This window comes from Triturus cristatus, chromosome 1_2 (genome assembly GCF_964204655.1).
Source record: "Triturus cristatus chromosome 1_2, aTriCri1.1, whole genome shotgun sequence".
In the NCBI taxonomy this organism is placed as follows: Eukaryota; Metazoa; Chordata; class Amphibia; order Caudata; family Salamandridae; genus Triturus; species Triturus cristatus.
In genome coordinates this window covers 699,458,949-699,473,421 of record NC_140580.1, presented here as the reverse complement: position 1 = coordinate 699,473,421, position 14,473 = coordinate 699,458,949, and the positions used below count along the sequence as shown (strand labels likewise).

General features: G+C 42.6%; 1 protein-coding gene across 1 annotated transcript; it reads right to left on the bottom strand.

Moving 5' to 3' along the window:
- Positions 1 to 3,536: 3,536 nt before the first annotated feature.
- On the bottom strand, positions 3,537 to 11,878 carry LOC146867862 (uncharacterized). The gene is made up of 3 exons (XM_085615112.1): positions 11,751 to 11,878; positions 6,757 to 6,855; positions 3,537 to 4,450 (listed from the first exon to the last, which is right to left on the bottom strand). The coding sequence occupies exons 2-3, from the start codon at positions 6,829 to 6,831 to the stop codon at positions 4,082 to 4,084; spliced, it is 444 nt and encodes a 147-aa protein (XP_085471238.1). The 5' UTR covers positions 6,832 to 6,855; positions 11,751 to 11,878; the 3' UTR covers positions 3,537 to 4,081.
- Between the last annotated feature and the right edge of the window lie 2,595 nt (positions 11,879 to 14,473).

Below are 14,473 nucleotides of genomic sequence, written 5' to 3'. Positions count from 1 at the left end.
TTGCTCCATGCAGGAGCATTCCTTTCACTGTTGTCCTGCCCACTTGGCAGCGGGTAGGGTAACAGACGAAACCTCAGCTTCCTGCAAGCGAGAGTATTTTGTCATAGGAGTACTTGCTCTGACATGGCGGAAGCTGTCAAATCTTCCTTCAAGTCACAGCAAACAGCTATGTCCCTGGGGTTGGCACCCCGGGACTCCCTTTGATCTGCACAGGCCTGCCCCAGGAAGGTTGGGGCCCCCGGATCCGTATTTGGCCCGGGAGGGGGGCTGCGGGCACCTTCTCTTGTCAATTATATTATAGGTCCCGGGGAGGGGGTGGTCCCCGGAGCCCGGAAGAGCGTTCGCGCATCCCCCCATTGATTAGGATTTGGGCCCGGGGAGGGGAGATTCAAAAGAGCCCATAGATGGGGGTCCACGCAGCCCCCCTCCATTATGTTATAAAAGCCCCGAGGAGATGGTGGTCCCCAGGGCTTAAAAGAGTCTCAGGCGGAGGCCTCTTAGTCCTTCCTCCTTTTTGTAATCCTGCATGCCCCCAGGACCTGGCCCACCCGGGAGATAAACAGAAAAGAAGCGTGGGAGCCTGGTCTTCTTTTTTTTTTGTTGCCAGTAGCCGCAATTTCTGCGTGACTCCTGCTAAAAATATCAACCCTGACCCCCATGATGCCTAGGGGGTCAGGGTATTCCTACCCTGCCCCCTTCTCTTTTTAAATGTTTTTTGGAGTCCCAAGATGGCTGCCAACACTTCCTGGTTGAAGTGGTGGCAGCCAATCACATTTCATCACTGGGACTGTCGGATCCTCGGAGGATCCGTGTCCGTATATATCTAAATTTGGATTTCTCTTAACATCTCCCAAACTACTGAACGGATTTACACCACATAAAAAAAGGGTCCAAGAGCTACCTTTCTGCCAAATGTGTTGTAGTTCCATCCAGAAGTTCAGGCTGTCATTGCGACTAATATCTCTCTGGGAATTAACATTGGAAAAACATTTGTTTGACCCTCCCCCCTTTTCACAGTTTCTGCAGAGCAGATCACCCAAAAACATTCTATGCGCAACAAGACTCACTTGGGGACTTTTGGCGGAAATTTCGTGAAGATTTGTCAAAGTTATAGGCAAGTCAAAAAATGCTTTTCCTATGGAAAGATGGTCCAAACCATAACGACCGCCAGTAGGTTATATATATAGTATCCACTCTGTACTTATAGTCAGGGTGATCAGAGATCAGGATTTTGGGATTTTTATCCCATAATAACTTTGCCCCCATTTGGTGACTGCCCGCTAAACTTTGCATACCTGGTGCCTCCATTTCATTCTCAGAGTTCTGAAAGTTCTGCAGTGTTTCATCAAGGGGGTGGAAAGAAAAAAGGGGAGCCCAAAACAGGCATGAAATCTCCAATATATTTTAAACAGACTTATGTATTTGGCTTAGTGCAAAAATCGTCAATATGATTTTTCCTGAAATTTGGAAGGATTATATATTATTTTGCACAGATGATTCTGTTGGGTACAGAAGGTAAGTATTTCATAAGTTTTAAGTGTTTTTAACTTAGGTATATCTGTGGCCGCGTTAGAACCGCTGTACTACCAAGGTATATGGTGATGATAAGTCATTAGCAAATAACTGCTTTTTCAAAAGTTAAAGGCAGCCATCTTGTTTTCACCTAGAGTTTTCCTGTGTTCTGCGTTACGCTATTTAATGTAGGAAAGTATTAGGTTGCATTTTCCCATACATATTACCATTTTAATAAAGTATTAAAATATGTATTAGTTTACATATATATATATATTAACCCTGGGCCTAACACTACGCTTCGCCCACGTAGTGTACGTAGCGCTGCCTGCTTCGCAGTTTTCGAAGTAGGCGAATCAGGCAGCGCTACGCACACGCCAGGGCGAAGCATAGCTGCCTGCCGCCCGCCACCCGCCCGCCCTCCTTTTAAATCATACCCGCATGTAAAATAAATAAAAATTAAAGAGACTTACCTGAAGCGCGGCGTCTCCGGGGCTCCCTCTTCCTCATTTCCAACTTCTTCTGACAAATGCGCATGCGCGGACGCCCGCGCATGCGCATTTCTCGCAAGAAATGCGCATGCGCGGGTGTCTGCGCATGCGCATTTGTCAGAAGAAGTTGGAAATGAGGAAGAGGGAGCGCCGGAGACACCGCGCTTCAGGTAAGTCTCTTTAATTTTTATTTATTTTACATGCGGGTATGATTTAAAAGGAGGGCGGGCGGGTGGCACGTAGTGGGGCTACGCGGAGCGCGTAGTGTGCGTAGATTTGGGCACACTACGTGCTGCTATACGTAGCCCCACTATGCCCACTACGCCCACCCTTAATATATATATATATATTTTAATCTGTAGTACTACGGTACAGATAAAAAAGCTTAAATATGCTATAAGACACTATATTTTAATAATTTAATGTGATAAAGTGTTTACACAATATATTTCAATATGCTCAAAAAAGTGTACATAGTAGCACATTAATTAGTAATAATTGGCACGCTACTTTAAAAAAATAACGCAGTTCGACATACACTGGTATAAAAATATAGAAAAATCTATGAACAAAAATGTTAACTGTAGAACATTTTGGTGGGGTGCCACAGTTCTCCTGCGCTACTCCGTATTTAAAAAAAATATAATCTAGAAACGTATAAATATTTTGCAATACCTATTACCACTTCACTAAAGTGGTAATAGTTAGGGCAACAATTGCAATTCTAATACTTACCTACATTGGAAGGCGTAACCCACAACATGGAGAAAGTGTACCTAAAACCAACATATCTGCCTTTACCTTTCGTAAACCCAATGATGACCTAATCAGCTAATGACGTGATAACTATGTACCGTAGAAATACTACGAAATACCCCCACATTTACTGCAATAACAAATATTACTAACTTTAACTACATTAAAACTCATAAAATTATTATATAACCAAAATGCACTACATAAAATAAACATGTGCGCACCATAATATGTAATCCCGTCAAATGTAAACAAAAAACGGCTCCCGGTTTTCACCCAATGACAAATTTAAAAATATATGTTAAATATATTTGATTTAAGCTCGTTTTGGGACCCCAATTTTTAATTTACACCCCCTTCAGTCAAACCTGAAAAACCTGTACTCCTTCTTGAACCAGTGAAAGAATTCTGCTCAAATGTGCAGACATTCCTCAAATGGGTGGAAGGTTAGTATGGTATAAAATGTAAAAAAAAATACAAAAATACATAGGTCAGTAATATATACAATTTTCAAAACAAAAACTTTAACCTATTACTACTTCATAAAAGCAGTAATGGTTGTTAACAATAACAAAAATGACCTATATGTAATACCCTAACCACAGAGTCAGCCAAATGCTGTCCATACAATAATACACATTTTACATAAAAAAAGACATGGCTGAGTACTTGTGAGAGGGATGGGCGGAAAACAAAGCTAGGAGGCTTTAAAGAGGGTTGAATGATGGCGGTGTTTATTTCCACTCAGTCACAGGAATGTCAACGTAGGCACAGCACAGGAATAATAAGCAGGCGGTAACAAGGTTTCCTAATCCGGGTAGGTGTCAGGACTGTCCGATGGGTACTTGGTTCGGGGTCTTCTTCGAACGTGGTGGTACAGCCCCCGGCCACAGGATCCAGAATAAAGAGAAGAAAACAGGGTCACTGCACTTGTCCAATATGGCTTTACGTTGAGTTACCAATTTATATAGGTGCCACCACCGTTTAATTAGTGCTTTCTCTTAGTAGGTGAAAAGGTTACAGCTAGGGTCTATCCAGAAGTGGTTATGACATTCAGCAGGGTGGTTTGTCGTGCCACTAAGCCCTCCCCAAGAGAGTTCTACTTTCTTCTGCAGGTGGGAGCTAGGTATACCAAGACGGTTAGCACACTTGAACCGATAGCGTAGAAAGGTGAGGGGGAAGTGAGGGGGTGTGACTGGATGAAAAAGAAAACAATGGTGAATTATACTCCCCGTTACAGCACAGAAACCCACCCCCTCCCTCTCTCTAAGTTCCTATCCCTGCCCCAATCCACGTACCGTGGAGGCCGCAACTCTCCTGAGCTACGGCGGCGTGAAAGCGTTGTCCGGGGGTGTCCACCAGTCCTCGGTCCACAGCTCCCCTTCACTGGCTTCGTTCTCGGACCCTTTGTTGGGCGGCGCCTCGTCTGTTTCTCGTCCTCGTCCTGAGTCCTCGTCTGCTTCTCGTCCTCGTTCCTCCTTCGCGTCTGCTTCTCGTCCTCGTTCCTCCTTCGCGTCTGCTTCTCGTCCTCGTTCCTCCTTGGTGCTCCTCTCAGTTCGTACGTCCTCCCGTCTCATGAACTCGCACACCTCGGCGTCTTCCGGGTTCTCCTCTTCTGCAGGAGACCCCGCCTCCGTCCTTGGTGTCCTGTTCTCCCATAGGCTGATGTTTTGACAGGGTGGTTCGTCATCCTGCAGAGGGGAAGGACCGAAGTGTATTAACTCCTTCCATGCCTTGCCGTGGTTAGCCCCGTCCTCCGTCTCACAGTACTACCTTTAGTAAACACAGCTACCAACCAATCACATCACCACTTCTAAGCCATATGTACTTTGGTACACTGTGAACTTTGCACGGTATAACATAGCAACATTTATAACTATGTGTCATACAACATATACGTTTACAATTACTTACTCTATTTGTATATACAGCCAAAAATTTCACATTTAGATAATAAAATTAATATTTTTCAGATATAACATTCACCTGTTTTTACATGATTGTATGGTACCTTTCTTGTTAATTAGACACTGCACTTTATGCCATTCCAGTGTATAAGAAATTACTATATGCCACTGCACTCAACACTATGCTACTCTAGTTAACGATACTCCAGTATAAGCCATTAAATTGTACTTTAATCCACTATATGTTACTCCACTCTACTCCACACAACCCCACTGCACGCCACTCCAGTCTACATCACTATACTCAACGCTATTATACCATTTAGCACTGTATTATATTACACGTTTGAGTATGTCAGTTTACTGGTCGACCCTATACTGTACTAATCCTAACTGTCTGCTATTCCACTGTACACACCTCCACTTTACGCTATTCCACTTTATGCTATTCCACAACGCCCCACTTTATAGTACAGTACTGGAGTGTATGATACTTCACTCTACAGAACTCAATTCTACTAAAATGCAGTATACCCCACTGCAGTGTACCAAAATGTACTGTATGATATTTCACTTAGAAAACTACATTCTGCTTCACACCACTAAACGGCACTTCAGTGTACGTCACTAGACTACGCTTCTATAGTTAACCCTATTGAATTGTACAACACTAAACGGTACTCCACTGAACGCCTCTCAAATGTATTTCTCAAGACTTAACACCAGTAAAGTCTACGTTATTACTGTAAACACTGCTCAATTGTATGCTACTGCACTATATGGCAGTACAATTTAGGCTACTCCAGTATACGCTATTGCACTGTACCCTATTACACTGTACATCACTGTAGTGTACAATATTCCGGTCTGCACCACTGCACTATACGCCACTCCAATATATGCCATTCCACTTTATACAATTGTACTTTACAACACTTCATGACACTTGACTTTATGTAAGCCCACTGTACACCACTCAACTGTATGCCACTCCACTGTATGGCCCTCCACTTAACCCCACTCCACTGTACACCACTTCAGTTTATGCCACTCCACTCCACTATACCACACTCCACTGTACGCCACTCTACTGTACGCTATTTTAGTATACAATATTCCAGTATATGCCCCTACAAAAACTCCACTCTATAGCACTTCACTGTATTCCACCACTGTCTACGCAAATAGCCTCTACAATATTTAAGAGATGTACATTCACTTTACCACACTCCACTCTATGCTATCCCATTGTATACCACTTCATTGTACACCACTACACTCTATGCCACTGCAATATACCCAATTTTACTGTATCCGACTTCAGTGTACGCCACTCCACTGTATGCAACTCCACTCTGCGCCACTCCGATGTATAACATTCCAGTGTACACCACTCTAGTATAGCTAATTCCACTTTATTCCACTCCAGTATACCAAAATATACTGTACCACAGTACACTTAACAACAGTATCCTCACCTATATTCTGCCACACTCCACTTAAAAGCACTCCAAACCACTAAATCTATCAATATTACACATTTGTTACTAACATTAGAAAAACCATTGCAAATGAAAAAAACAAAGGTTAAAAATAAGTTATAGTTACAAAAACGTTCTTTAAGTTTGCCATACCAACCAAACTCAAACTACACAAACATTAGAACTTCTACTGTTATAGTTATATTTTTAATTTCTCATTTGAGCACAATTTACAAAGTTATGCTTATAACTTACATTTATACTTATGCGCCACCTTCAAATTCAGAGAACTTGTGCACCTTCGTACACAGTCTTCTCACCTTACTTGCCACACTACATTAACTTTAACTCACCACTTCTCCAAGCACTAACTATATCCTTGCATATTACAGAGGTTAGAGCATGTAAAATCACTGCATTAATAACAACACTTATGACATCTTGTATTACATCATTTGCCTCAACACACTGCATGGTACAGTGGCAAGTTATAGTTAATATAGTGTGGCGAGTGGCATGTAGTGAGGCATACTTACTAATGCTCAACGTAGAAATAGAAGAAGAAGAAAACAATATTAATGCAGAAATACAACGTGAAACTCCACCTACTTGTAACACTTCTACTTCCAGGACTGCTGACTCACTTGGGCAACCAATTATTGATACTGAAGCTGTGGTTGCCATGGACAAGGTTGTACATGCAACAGACTAAGTCAAAGAAGATGCACATAATTTAGATAACTTATTATGGTAATTTAATAGGGAGCAACTGAAAATGTACAAATACATTAAAAAATCTGAAAATCATGAACGTAAACCTGAAAATGGAATATGTGAATGTGCGACTTATGAAACAACATTACAATATGTGAGTGGACATGTTGGCACAGGGAAAAGGTTTTGCTATTAAAGTAATTACTGCTTATGTGCATAACGTTATTAGCTCTAATTTATCTTCCATAGTTACTTCTCCTACTGGCTTAGCAGTACATAACTTCAAAGGAATTATCTTACATTGTCTACTCTTACTACTTGTGGAGCATGATAAACTGGACTACTTAAAATTAGATACGGATAACATGCCAAGAGCTTGGTAGAGTCCTGAAAAAATTAAAAGTTCATGATGAATACTACCATATGAACATTTTGAACTGTATATGTTTTAAATGATGGCATAAAAGCGTAACAAAAATGGTAGCTTTGCCTGACCAAAAAAGAAAAACAATGATGGATTGACTGTGTTATACTTATTCACTAAATTAGGAATCACTGTAGTAGTCTATTACTGACATACCATCTAGTATAAAGCGACCATAAGGCACATGTTTCACTTACCATACAATTCCCATTTATATCTATATTAACTACAATGTAGTATTTCAGTTACAAGTTACCTGAAACAAATATGGTTGATACTGGTAAAAGTTATTTATTATTTGAAACATTTGGTTAATTCTGAAAAGAATTATTTTTGTATTTTTTTAACCTTTTTTCTGGAAGACAAAACTCTCAACAGGAAACAGGAGGAAAACAAATTACAAAATAAAACTAAGGGTGTTGAGTAGGACACTGGTGAGCCATGACAAGCTCATGGTGGATGGTCATATCCATCTTGCCCGCAACAATGACAGTATGGCTGAGGAGAAAGAATGTCACTGTACTGCCACATTGCTCTACATTTTCACTGTACTGCCGCAAAACATGTATTGGCACTGCAGTACCAGGAGACTGTACTGGTGGAGGGACAGATGCACCGGGTGTTGGTGGAGGGGCAGATGTAGCAAAAGAAAAAGAAGGATTTACTGGAGGGACAGATGCAGTGGGTGGTGGTGGTGGAGTTGCTGATGCAGCAGAAGAATTTGAAGATGTAGAGTAACGGAAGAAATGGCCACTGTCAATGTTCCTGATTTGGCCTCTTCTATCTCCTTTTGACGCCTTCTTTCTGCATGTGCCAACGTAGTAGAATGAATTGCCTTCAGGTTTTTCTCATTCCCGAGGTACTGAGGGAGTACTGTTCAATGTTCCTATGGGAAATAACTTTGTTACATAGGTTGCATGTAACAAGTTTAGAATTAACTTTTTTTTCCTCCGGTTGGCAAAGAAAAACATTGCCATATTATTGATTCCTTCAATTTCTTTCTCCATGCCACCTCTTCTTCCTGCTCTTGCAACAGCACAGGATCATCTACTTCAGCCATTGCAGTTCCCCAAAACCTTCAAATTGGCTTCTGAACAGATTTTCCCTCTTGCAAAGAGCACCACCATACCTTTTGAATATATCAATTGGAATGTAAATGGGGCATATACACTTCCTGTTTCCTATAATTGACAGAGTTCTAAGCCAATGAAATGCTGTTTTACAAAAGGGAAAGAACTGCGGTAGTATCGCAATACTACCACTTCACTATTGCGGTACTAATATAATTCACAAACACAACCTACAGTTATAATACTAACACATATACCATTAAATAACAAAACTAGCCATCAAACAATGAAACCATATTTTAAATAAAAAGCAGTTAATTTGTGTAAACATCATTTAAAAAATTTACGGAGGTACAGCGGTACTATTGACGAAACCCTATAGTAAGCAAGATGATTACGCAGGCGATGCTGACGTTCATAATGAACTTTGACCTACTTTGAAAGAACTGCGGTAGCAAAACAAAAAAGAAAAATAATTAATAGCATAATAAACAACATTATATGATTGTAAACAATTTTTTTTAAACATACAAATTCAATGAAAAAAACAAATTTTAAGACTAGTTATAGTTAGGTAAACTAATTTATTATCTCTATACAAAACCAACTTAAACTACACAAACGGTAGAAATTCAAAAGTTATAGTAATTTGCACACCACACAAAACAAAACATGCGCACCTTCATCCATAGTGTTGTAAACTCACTAGCCAGGCTAAATTTACTATAACTCAGCCCTCTACCATTCATAGTGTTCTCAAAAATTATGTAATTTCAGATGTCATGAGCGTGGTTATGAATGCTACGATTTAATATGGTATAAGTGATGTAATACGAAAGGGTATAAGCAGTGCATAAGAAAGGCTTGTGCCATAGTTAAATTAGTCTAGCTTGTGATTTCACAACAATGTGAATGGAGGTACATAAGTTAGAGTGAGTTTTAGGTGGTGCGCAAATAATAACTTTAAGTTATAACTATAAACTTTTGAATTTCTGTAGATGAAGTTGGTTTTGTATAGAAATAATAAATTACGTTTTCTTAACTACAACTAATCTTAAACTAATCTAAAACTGTTGTTTTTGTATTTTATAAATATATATATACACACACACACACTCTTTCGGCAAGCTTCATCCAATGGTCTCTTCAAGTATTATTCATATTTTGATTATTCCCATCACAGCATATCTCAGAGAAAAATACTGCCAATTTGTTGGCGATCTTGCATAGTTGACAGGTCAGGTGCTGGTACTTGAATATGAAATTGTATAAAGTCCTATGCATTTACATGCCAATTTGTATTCACTTGCATTTCTAATGATTTGGGAATAGTCTAGATAGTTCAAAAACGCCTTTTAATAGATTTCTTTGTGTAGTTGATGTTCTAAGTTATTTCGAAGGTTTAACAAATAATTGCTTTAGCTGATATTCTCATTTTTTACAGAACTTTCCATACAAATACCAACAATGTTGGTAAAATTCAGACCAGGTAACAACACTACAAAGACGTCGCATCCACTGTGTAGGCAATGAATGAGAAGGGACTTTTCTCCACTTCTAACTTACAGTGCTACACAATTGCGTAACGAAACTTGAGGGGGCCTCCCTGCAAAATTCAAGGAGGGGCCCCCTTCTGGACATACTCAGGAGCTCACAGGACAGTGTACTGTGCTGAGGGGGCCCCTTGGAGCTCGGGCCCCCCCGCACTGCGGGGGGTTGCGGGGGCCTTTGTTACGCCACTGGTGCTACAGTCAGGCTGCTGATGTCACCGGACCTTGGACCTTGACCAATGTTAGACAGATTTAGGAAATGTGTGACTTATCTAGGAATTTCTGTTGACTTATCCCATGTCAAGCATGAAGGTTTCAGCCACAAGTAGATCTTGAGCCGGTAGTGTGAACCATGCTGGCAATTGTATCTTCCATTTTCCCATTACAAGTATGTGTATACAAGTACCAGTATGCTTATTTGACGCTGGCTAAACAATATAGGAATGGTTGAAAGTGAGCAGGGCCAGTTCGTAGTTATGTTGTGAGTCTTCAAAAGTAGAGCAAACCCATGCCATACAGCAAATTGTGGTCGATTCATACCCGCTTTGGTAATGTGAAATGAAGACATGTTTGACCCGAGTCATGAAACGCTGATGCCAGGTTTCCCAGCCCCTTTCCATCACCATAAGGTGGATCGGAAAAAAAGGATGCCCTGGAGAGATACGGAGGATATTGGTAGACTACAGGCTGCATATATTCCCTAACCTGGCCTTTCAGAATCCTCTGTTGCATCACCTGTCAGGCACCTACCGCAGAGTCAATGGGAGAGTGGGTGAAGATCATGGTAAACTATGGACCGGCTGCACCTCTCGCATTGCCTGCCAGACCCCTCTATACATGTCTCTTTACCTGACTCGGTGACACTTCCAAGCCACACCTCCAGCAACACCAATTCTGTTGTTAGCAAAAGGCACCAAGGAGGGCAGAGGGGATCCTGGAATAAATAGCGAAGTACATACACCTTCTATAATACGGCTTCAGGGACCCTCTTTTCAACGGATCCTCCATGCAGATAATTTACATTTGCCAGGCTTGTCAGCATTAGCCACTCTCTGTCACCAGAAAGCACCAGTGAAGCTGGACTCGCACCTGCCCTGACAGAATGCTCCTTCCCCTATCTGCCAGATATCTCATAGTCTCGTCTCTCTTCTCCATCACTGCAACTGTCTGCCAAGAGACAGAAATAATTCCCGAAAAAGGAGTCGACGCTTCTGTACGCGGCAGGTCCCGTCACGTGACCCGTCAGACACCAGGGTCCAGCCAGAAGGGCACCTATGATGAACCTTCACCCGGAACACCACCCTGCCCTCGATAGGCTCGCCTCGCGGGGTCAGCAGCAGGCTGCGTAGCTCCACCCCCCACGGGTGCCCCTCTGACACAACGGGGTCAGGCCCACAGCGTCTCATTTCCCTGCGCGGGCTCCTTTCGCCGATGGCCTCGCGCCTTCGCCGTCTCCCGAGACGACAGAAGGTGGAAACGCTATCTTTCATTACGCAAAGTATAAATAGTGTAATCTATCAGCGCTGCCAATCAAGATGATTGATTACGGGCTGTCATAGGCAAGAGTGACATATTAGAAAAGTTTTGTTAACAATGCCTATTGCGAGTCAGCCTGCCACAGAAGCTGGTGATTAATGTGTTGTCACCCTGTAATCCCACACCCCTGGCTAATGAGGCAGGAATTTATCATCTTTACAGAGTGGCAGATGTCAGGGGGAGAGGAATCCAAGTGCTGCAGACAATATACCTTTTCCTCACCATGGCTGACATGTCTGACAGGCCGGAAAAAAAACGAGAAAGGGGCTTTGTGTGCGAGTACAAAACTTTAAACGCGGAAATACTTACTTACAAGCAGCTCGCTCGGCCCCCCAAAAAGGCAGCTTCGAAAGCTGATGGCGAACTTTGAACCCGTCTGCGGTGCCGGAGTCTCTGCAGAAGAGGCTGTCACGGAGGACACACAGCTCGGCTCTTCATCACGGAGGGAGCGGATGGGTATGAGTGAGTGAGTCACTCCCACCTCACCTGTAGCTGTCAGAGTCCTGCAGGGGCCAGGAGTCCCCGCCTGCCAGCACAGCTTCATCAGCCCCCGCAGGAGGCTGCCAGGGCCAGCTGTAGTCTGCTTTCATGTGTAGGATAAGTCACTTAACTGTAATACCTCTCGAGAGTACTCCTGGTGCAGAGCCACCTGTCTACTGCTAACCAATATGAACCGGACCAGGGTCTGTGATTTGTTAGTTTAAAAACTTGCGAGGGTACAAGTCCTTGACAGTCGCACCCCACTGCCACCACCATGAAACACAACCGAGCCAGGGAAGACCAAAGCAGAAGGTGCCTCTGTGCACCTTTTAACCAAAACAACTCCTCACTCAAGCACAAGTACTCAAGACAGCACAACTCAATAATATTACATTGGCCTCTAACTTCCAAGCCTTTATGTGGACTCATTAAATCTGACTGTGGCTGTTTGTCAATAAACACGTGCGTACCCAAAGCTTCTGCCTGTGTCTTGCTAGCGGGATAATCTTCTTCTATAAGCGACTGAACTGGTGCTGCTTGTCAATCATCATGGAGATACAGCTCTTGTTTGGCATATTGCCTATTATTTTTGTTATCAGCGTGTCATTCAGACTCCATAAATACAAATATAAACATATGTTACGCATAGTTAGTCTCACTCGGTGTAAAACTGGTGCTCGGTTTCTCAAGACGAGCTGTTTAATGAAGGAGAGGCCCATGGTAGTCATACTTAAAATTATCCCGTAAGTCTTTCCATAATTGCCAAGTAGCCCCCTGTAATGTGTGACCTCTTCAACCCGATGTACTTTTTTAGCCTAGTGGACCTTGCCTGCTTTGATTTTCTTTTTACCTTCCAACTACATGTCCCAGAATATATACAACGTACAGTTGGCTAAAAAGCCATGAGTGGCCATGCAGTCACTCATGCAAGGGGACCACTTGGCCGCAGTGTTTCGGCTCTGGGCTGCATTTCAGTCACAAGTTTCATAGGGTCAACAGAGCTTGGGGATCCGCCTCTATTACACATTTAGTAGGTGGGGGTGTAACTGTGCCACACCACAGCTTGTCCTTACCCTTGTCCTTACCCTTACTGAGAGTTTGGATTATCTAAGTCTATGAGGGTGCACCTGATATATCATGAAGTAGTTGTTAATGGTGTGGGATTTATGCATTATTCGTTTATTTACTTATTTGGTCTAATTTACTGTGATAATGTGTATTGCTGTTAAGTGCAACTACATACATGGACCCGCAACAATATGTCCAGAAAAGTGGAAGGTAATTGTTGAGCTCTTGGTTGTGTTCAAAGGGATTATTTGGCTCTACCATACCTGTAAACAGTGCTTAATTTGTAAAAGAATAAGTCCTGGAGCCCAAAGTTTTACTCAGAAGCCCGTGGCTTAAGCTATCAAAGGTCGGGGTGCCGAATACTAAAGATGTGCAGTTTTGATTCCACCTCATGCCTCTTTAATCCACCACGAGATAATTCTTGCCTCTATCTCAATGTTGCAGGTCCTTTTTCACCCCAGCCACTGTTTTCCATCTTTCTCGTACTGTTTATTCTCTGTTTGTGTGTTTGTCTCTCTCTTGCTCTGGGTCAAAGTCTGTTGAGGAAAATAACTGCCAGCCCCCAAAAATGAGTGCTGATGGGTGCCACCAGCAACCACCGGCACAAAATAAGTACTGCCTGCACAGACTTAGTGAAAGCTAGACCATGCGCCGATGGTGTCTCCAAACACTATAGTACCATCAATATACAGCAGCAATGAATGGAGAACATGGCAAATGACCTTGAGAATGCCTTCTGACTAGGTGTCAGCCAATTAGCATATTCTCAACCTTGAGTGCTTGCCCAAATAAAGAGAAATTAGATAATTCATTGGGTAATTGCCATGATCAGTCATGCCATTTTAACAGTCAACATTTTTTGTTAACCCGTTCCGTGCTCATGACGGAACCACTCCGTGATGAGCCACGGGTGCGCTGTGCTCATGACGGAGTGGTTCCGTCATGCTGCGGCCGTTGGCGGCCGCTCCGCCCACCCGGCGCTAATTCCCCGCCTGTGCGGGCAATTAGCGCAGTGGGCGGAGACGTGACGGAACCACTCCGTCATGAGCACAGCTCACCCGTGACTCATGACGGAGTGGTTCCGTCACGAGCACGGCGGCACTGTAACAGCCCCCAACCCCCCCCAGCGCCGCGGCGGAATTCCTGCCGCGGCAAAGGGGTTATATCAATTTTGAGGAATGCTTTTAACTTTTTTCCTGATCATATATGCACACCACCTAAAAATATATGTACCTCCATGCCACATCTGGTGGCCAATAGTTTACTCTGTCAGTCCTTAATTCTTTATCTGTTTTTGGAAACCTTGTGGAGTTCAACTATGGCTTCAGGTTACAGTAATTCAAATCATCACACAAAGAGAATTGGGGACCAGGAGCTTTTTGGAAAAAAAGAAGGTCCAGTACCCATGCTTCCAAAGAACAATGTGGTATACACTGGGGGGTAGCTGTTCCTAAGGTCTCAGGAAAGTGAGAACCAAACTTTGG